Source organism: Quercus lobata, chromosome 2 (assembly GCF_001633185.2).
Source record: "Quercus lobata isolate SW786 chromosome 2, ValleyOak3.0 Primary Assembly, whole genome shotgun sequence".
Classification (NCBI taxonomy): Eukaryota; Viridiplantae; Streptophyta; class Magnoliopsida; order Fagales; family Fagaceae; genus Quercus; species Quercus lobata.
This window is the reverse complement of record NC_044905.1, coordinates 60,062,086-60,070,256: the sequence shown is the minus strand read 5'-3', so window position 1 is coordinate 60,070,256 and position 8,171 is coordinate 60,062,086. Positions and strand designations below refer to the sequence as shown.

Genomic DNA, 8,171 nt, shown 5'->3' with positions numbered 1-8,171 from the left:
TAGTGATGTATTAGGTGAAAGAAAATGTAAATTATCAATTAATGGTATTGTTGTAATTTTAAGTGATGTATTATATGTACCAGATGTTCATTGGAATCTTATTTCTATTTCTATACTAGATAAAAAAAATGTTATGAAATTAAGTGAGTCTGGTTGCGTGACTATTTGTAAGGGTAATGTAAAACTCAAAGGAGTAAGAATCGATAAAATGGTTGTACTTAGCAATAATATTTATAATAAAGATTCCGTTTGCTATTACTTTGTTGTGTAAAATTCTTTTTACTTGTGGCATCTTAGATTAGGACATATGAGTAAAATAGATCAAATGAGTAAAAATGATTTATTACCTATCTAAACACTGAAAATTTTGATGTTTGTGAATCATGCATCAAAGGAAAGATGACATCAAAAGATTTTGCTAAACATTGGAAATCTTCAGAGTTATTAGAAGTAATCCATTTAGATATTTGTGGACCCTTGAGAACCAAAACACATAAAGGAATGGAATACTTTATCGCCTTTATTGATGATTATTCGTAATATGGATATATTTATCTACTCAAACACAAATCTAAAGCATTCAAAAAATTTAAAAACTATAAAACTAAAGTTAAAAAAAAACAATTAGGATGATCAATTAAAAGTATCAACAATGATAGAGGTGGTGAGTATGAAGCTTTTGATCAATTTTGTAAGGGGGAAGGAATTAGGCTTATTTACACTATGCCTTACAAACCTCAACAAAATGGTAGTGCTAAAAGATGCAATAGAACTCTGATGGGGATGTCAAGATCAATGATGGCTCATTCAAAATTTCCACTCACTTTTTGGAGAGAAGGTTTGTCAACTGCCACATATTTATTAAACAAAGTTAATATAAAAGTCCAAGGATCTTACACTTTAGGAATATTGGATCGGTCACAAACTAAATCTATCAAACTTAAGGATTTGGGGATGTAAGGCTCATATACTTATATCGAAATTAAAAGGGAAGACGTTGGAGTGAAAAATCATTGAAAATGTTCAAAATGGAAGTGATTACAGATTTTATAATCAGGAAAAATGATTTATAGAAAGCAGGGATGCTATTTTCCTTGAAAGTACTAATCAAATTACACCACTTGTAAGAGATAAGATTATGAGAATACCTTGAAAATGAAAATCAGGATCAGTATATGGATGCTTCTAAAAGTGGGAGCAAAAGAAAATTAGATATATTGGTACCGAACCAACAAGCCTTTGTTCCGAACCAACAAGCCTTCAATTCTAAGAAGAGTGGGAGTAAAAGGATTAGATGACCGTCAACTGTGCTTAAAGATTATCATTTGTTTAATATAGAAGAATAAATGAGGAACCAACTAATTATGGAAAAACTATGGCAAGATGCTATGATGGATAAACTAGAATCCATAAAGAAAAATGATGTTAGGGAATTAACAGCTTTACCAGATAGAAGAAAAGTCATTGGCTGTAAATGGGTTCTAAGAAAGAAATTTAAGGCTAACGATATTTTAGATAAATATAAAGCAAGATAGGCGACTAAAGGGTTTACTCAACAACCCAGTGTAGACTTTGTTGATACTATTCAACAGTATCTAAATTCGCTTCAAATAGAATTATTATGTCTGTTTTGGTGAGAATGGATTTAGAATTACATCAATTGGATATCAAAATAGCTTTTCTTAATGGTGAATTAAAAGAAGACATTTACATGTTAAAACCAGAAGGTTTTGAAATGCAAAATTATTATATTTGGATTAAGAGAACTACTTGGAGAAAGTATTCAAGAAATTTAATATGGCTGAATCTAAGGCTTTGAGTGTGTCTTTAAGTAAATAAACTATGTTAAGTAAGAAAATGCGCCCTAAAGATAAAGAAGAACAAGAATTTATGGAAAATGTCCCCTATGCCCAAGTTGTGGGCTGTTTAATGTATGCAATGACTAGCACGAGGCCAGACATTTGTCATGCGGTAGGATTAATAAGTAGATATCAATCTAATCTTGGAAAGGTATATTGGCAAGCAATCAAAATAATTTTTAGATATCTCCAAGGCACCAAAGGTATGAAATTATGTTTTGGAATTAGTGATCTAGAAGTAATAGGATATATAGATGCTGATTTTACAGGAGATGTAGATGATAAAAAATCTACTAGTGGTCATGTATTCCTATTTGGTGGAATAGCTGTTTTTTGGTTAAGTAAGAAATAAGATTGTGTTGCAAAACATACCATAGAGGCAGAATACATATCATGCAGCACAACGGTAAGTGACGCGATCTGGATTAAACAATTTGTCTACAGTTTAAAATTAGGTATACCAAATAGACCAATCAATGTGTTTTGTGACAATAAGTCCACTATCTTGTTAATAAAAAGTGGAGCAAATAGCTCTAAAGGCAAACACATCAAAACAAATTATCACTATATTCAAGATATAGTGGAGAGGGACGAAATACGAGTCCATTTTATCCCCTCGAGCAAGATGGTGGCTAATTCTATGACCAAAGGATTGATTCTAGATAGATTTAGAGTGCATGTAGGAAATATGGGACTGGTGGATCCAAAAACCTAGGTGGGATACTACATGTATTTGCATAGATGGAAGGACTGGGGATGCCCGAAGAACATAGTTATGCAACTTCTGCTTTAGGGACACTATTGGTCAGTACTAAGCAGAATAGCATTGTATGAGAAGTTAAGTGTATGAATGTAAAGTCCACTAATGTGTATCATACATAACACAGCTTGTACAACAAAAGTCATTGCAGTCATACAAGAAAACCTTTAGGATACTGACTTAGAGGAAGCATTAAGAGATTCAATGCAAGTCAACACATGTCTGGTGTGTATGGCTTGAGGACATTGACCGACAGTGCGAGTGTGGACTAAGATCCCTGACTAGTTGTGGTGCAAACATCCCACGTGTTTGATGCCATTTATTGGAAATAATAGTAAGTGATAAGACATCCGAAGTATACTATTGGAGTGGTATAAAATGAAGGGTGCGGTCAGCGGTACATGACAAGATGTGTACTCAGTTTTGTCAGAGTCAAACACTAACGCCAATCTATGAAAAGCATAGATGAGAATCAACATTGGACAATATCATGGTGACACCATAATATATGTTGATTGTAGTTAATGTCATTTATTATGGTGCGATCAAGTGGGAGATGTTAGCATATAATAGTGATAGGTGATCACACCATAATATAGTACACCCTCTCTTATACAATAACCCCCACTTGGTGGATGATATTGTCTCACCAACTTACAGTAGAGAATTAATTAAACGTTAGAGTTAGTTATTTACTGAAGAGTTGTGTCTCTTAGATAAGATACAATCCTTGGTAAACAAACATATCTTTTCCTAAGAGAAATGAAGGAGTCTATAAATACTAAAACTCCTCATTCATTGTTACATTTTAATTCTCTCTCTTTCTGTGTTGGTGATTCTTAGTCTAACGATATTACCATACACATTAAGGAACCATTAATATCGGTATGAACAATTACACCCTTTCACACAAATGGGCGATCTTCACTTACACTGTTAAGGGTGGGGGTACAAATAATTCTTAAGAGAGAGATAACTGCAACTTTTATAAGCTTAAACTTCAAATAACTATATGGAAAATTCTTAGTTTATATTAAACTAACAATGTAAGATTTATATTGTAGACTAGATAAATGTGTACAACATTGTGTATATATTTGTTTAATCTACAATGTGACATTTACATTACTATAGTACAATGTAAGCCTATAATTACCCTAACTATATACCATAAATAATTACTCATACTAAAAAAAAAAAAAGCAGACTTTTCCTCGAAGAAAAAAAAAACTGGTAGCAATGGCCCCTATTTAGGGATGGCGATATTGAATACGACCCGCGAACCTGATACGACACGACACGAAATTAGTAGGTTATGGGTTGAGCCTTATTGGGTTCATATTATATTCGGGCTGACACGACTGACTTGTTTAATAAATAGGTTGAGTTAGTGTCCATCATATGGAACCCGTTTGACTTGTCTAACTCGTTTAATTAAATAACATTTTACCAATATACCCTTCAAACCCTAGGTATATAAACTTATTAGTTGTTGTGGGTTATTTTCTTTGACATATTATGATCGATTATTTGTAATATTGAGATATGTTTTAGTTTTGAATTATTATTTGTAATGCAGTTACTTGTTAGTTCTCAATTTTATATTAAAAATATTTATTTGTTTGGTTTTTCATAATTCATATCAATTTAGTTAATACTAAAATTAGTTTTTTTCCGTTTTGATAAAATCTAATAAACATGTCGACATAACTGACCCGTTTAATAAATGAGTTATGTTAAGGTTGAGGAATCCTAACCCGTTTAATAAACAAGTCGGGTTAAAGTTGACCCATATAGTTGAATACTCATGAGTTAATGTGACACAAACCCAACACGTGAACACGAATTGCCACCCCTACTCCCATTCAATGTGAGAGAGAGAGAGAGAGAGAGAGATTACAGATCAAAACACAAGTGACATTATTTCGACCAGGAGAAAGTCGTCTCCTTCCCTCGTAACATCAATCAAGAGAGAGAAACAAACGAAAAAAAGTAAAAGAAAAACTAGGAAAATGTCACTAATTACTCCCTATAAACGATCTACCATACCACAACTACATACAGTACATAACAGTCGAAATTTCTATGATCTAAGTTGTACAGCATGCATGAACCAGCATCAAGAGTACGTACGTTTCACAAACTTTTTTCTTTAGCCATGTGATTTTATTATTTGATAGCATTCAGACCACCATGACTTCCTTGAAAAGTGTATAGTCCACTGCAAGAGATATTGCAGCCTCCGCACTTGCCACTCCTCATGCGGAAACTTGGCTCTCTAGGAACTGTCAAGGGCCTGCTTGATCTGCAAAATGGGGAAACAATTGGTGGTATCAATAGTTTCCAGCTCCCATATGAATTGAATCTCAGACATAGATCCTCTTCTTTAAGATTGAAAAAAATCACTAAGGTTCTAAAACGTAGTAAAAGACTAGTCATACATATAGGCAAAATTTATTTGTTGCGCTATATCAACTCTGGTATAGATTATGAAACCTGAATTAGATCAACGAATTGTCAGAATATTGGCCATAATTCTATGGATCTTTCACTAATTTCGTATTAAAAAAAAAATAATAAAAAAACAATTCCGTGAAGTTTTTCCATTGAATTTTTTTTTTTTTTTTTTTTTTTTGAAAATTAAATCAGTTTTCCATTTTTTGGCCTCATCATTTCGTAGAAAAACTTCAATTCCGATTTGATATAATCCGCTTTCCAAAAAAAAAAAAGGATCATCATTTAAATATATACTTGCCAAAAAAATTCCGTTGATGTACACTGTCTGAACCCAAATTTAGGATACCTAAACATAATTAAGGCCCTTAATTACCTTTGTGGGAAAAAGGGTCTATCAAAAAAGGGCATCAATTGAGCTCTTGGAATCATCTCCTTTCTAAGCAAACGAACCTCTTCCTCTTCTATCATCTGTTTCATAATCAGCATTTCTATCAATGTGCTCTCACATAACATATAATTGGTTATATATATATATGGTTTACCTTCTGCAACTTTTCTGCTTGTTTCTTCTGTTGCTCTATGACAAACAACTTGGTAGCAACCTGCATGTATATTTATTCATACGTTTATAGAAATTTGGAGAAATGATCAAACTAAGCTCTAGTTTATACACAAATTAAACAAGCAAGCTCATGATCAAGACTCACCTCGTAGTTGAACATTGCGCGTTTGATGGCTCTTTCTTGGGTATGAAGTTTGAAATCTTGTGGCTTGGTGTTCTCTCTTGGTGGAGACTTCTGAGAAGCCTAGAGTGATGGATAGAAATGCATTTGGAGTCTCACAATTGAGAGAGATAAAGAGAAAGAAAGGAATGGGACAACTGAAGTTGAATAAATTTACCTTAGATTTGCCAAAGAGCCTGTCTTTGAGCTCATCTTTTGTCTGTGAATTAAAAAACATCCATTTTTATATACTTTAGTGACAATCATGTACCACCAACTACGTAAGCTCCCAGGCCAATATTCATGTAAGAATGAGCGTATGATAGAGAATAAAAATGCCTATATCATGATTATGCAAATAAAGGGGCCTTCTTGCTCGGACTCTTTTGACCTTTATTTCTTTCAATTGTTGCATATATATGAAGTTTTAATATCTTCATACCTTATGTCAAAAAAAAAAATATCTTCATACCTAAAAAAATTTTTAAAATTTTTCTAGGCTGTAGTGTGATATGGTACACTTACAAAACTTAGGTTTAACATGTATTACATACATATTAGGGATACTTTGAAGTGAAAAATGAATCTAGAAAATTCACAGTATGATGCATTATTATAACAAGTATATGGGACAATATCTAGGTGATTATTGAAAATCCAATTGATTATTTGAAATATATGGTATTAATTAAACAGTGGATAAAATGCACATGGTACCTAAACTTGAATAGTGTTAAAATAATTTTGATTTGAAATAAATCCATTTTATTATCCATGTTAAATATTACAAATTTAGTGCTACAATATTTAAAATTTTAAATAATATAATACTCTATAAGTTATCAAATTTAAAAAAATAAAATACTAACCATAAAATAGACTTAAAATTGAGAAGATTATGTTCCACATGAGTCGAGGTTTTTTTTTTTTTTTTCTTTTAAAAAAAAAAAAAAATTTGTTTTAAGCTGGTAAGTCGTCCTCAACAGTCAACACAACCAATTTAATTTGAGAACTCTTATTGAATGGAAGCTTTCTTTATTCCTTTTTTTTTCCCACTCTTTTTAAGTGTATGTGTTTCTCCTATTTGCCAAGCGGAGAAATACTTTGGAATAAATGACGTTTCACATGTGAAAATGTTATTTTTCACAACTAGTGCACTAACCGTTACTATTGTGCATATGTGGAAGAACCTAGAATTAGATTGACTTGTTAGGCATATGCATTGTGCACTTCCTGTGGATCCTGAATTATTAATTTTATCAATATTAAGGAAACAATAATGGCAAATAAGTAACTTCCTCCATAAAAGGGATACAATAGGAGAAAGGTAGCAACAATGATTAGATTTTCTTTTCCACTTTCCTTCTCTAAAGTTACGTGAAGTTGATTCTCAAAAAAAAATTATAATGTAAAGTTGTCTATAATCATAACTTCAAAGATAAGGTCGAGCGTGTCTATATTGCTTCTACAGTATGTAAAGCTGTCCACAATTTTATAAATTATGACTTCATAATTGAGGTAGGGTAAACCAAAATGAGATATCTTTTTGCTCACACAATAAGTTACGAACCTAAGATATATCTCACCCCCACACTCCCTCCATGCATCCCCCTTTTCAAATCCAAGTATACATCAACTGTAACTTAGATTAAAATTTCAAAACTAAGTTAAAATGTGATATCTTAAGTTATTAGTTTGTTTGGTACAATTTATTTTTAAAATGTAATTATTTTAAAAACTTAGACTTAGGAAATTAAAATGTGAAGTTTGGCCCGTTTGGTACATGTGTTTAAAAATTGAAAATTGTTGTTTGAAAACTTTTGTGGAAATACCTGTGGGTGAAAAAGTGTGTGAAAATGCGTGAAATGTTGTTTAAAAACTGAAAATTGTTGTTTGAAAACACTCACCAAACACCCCCTAAAAAACTATATGCAATTTCAAAACACTTTACCAAATGAGTCCTAATTCTAGGGGCCAAACTCATGTGCTACTTTGGTAATGATATGTTTATAGGAGCCTAGCCAGTTGAAGTAGAACATATCTCACCATTCCTCTAGAAGTAGAGCTCCACGAGAGTGCAGATTGTGAACTAGCCTTCATAAACTTCGAAGCAAAAAAAAAAAAGAACAAAAATTTATATTAAGTACAAACATTGTACTAAGAGCATTAAAGAGTAAACAAAATAAAGAAGAAGAAGCATAAAGAACCTTAAGTGCTGATTTGGTGTGTGCCTTCTCCATGTTAGCTAGGCTTTGATGGTTGAACCGTTACAGAATTGAAGTGAATATATAAAGGGTTGGAAAACTGGAGGTTGGAGATTGGTAGCTGTCTTCACTGCTTATTTCTGTTGCTACATCACCAGCATGCTTAGGA

At 32.3% G+C, this 8,171-nt stretch overlaps 1 protein-coding gene across 2 annotated transcripts; it reads right to left on the bottom strand.

The window, feature by feature from the left end:
* Window positions 1–4,515: 4,515 nt before the first annotated feature.
* On the bottom strand, window positions 4,516–8,138 carry LOC115978117 (protein TPX2). 2 transcript variants are annotated; one of them, XM_031100139.1, is made up of 7 exons: window positions 8,006–8,138; window positions 7,845–7,901; window positions 5,977–6,018; window positions 5,784–5,882; window positions 5,619–5,678; window positions 5,450–5,544; window positions 4,516–4,924 (listed from the first exon to the last, which is right to left on the bottom strand). In XM_031100139.1, the coding sequence occupies exons 1-7, from the start codon at window positions 8,036–8,038 to the stop codon at window positions 4,789–4,791; spliced, it is 522 nt and encodes a 173-aa protein (XP_030955999.1). In that variant the 5' UTR covers window positions 8,039–8,138; the 3' UTR covers window positions 4,516–4,788. The 2 variants fall into 2 exon arrangements, with proteins under 2 accessions (XP_030955999.1, XP_030956000.1); XM_031100140.1 differs by lacking the exon at window positions 4,516–4,924 and adding an exon at window positions 5,045–5,115 and having other exon boundaries at window positions 8,006–8,054.
* Between the last annotated feature and the right edge of the window lie 33 nt (window positions 8,139–8,171).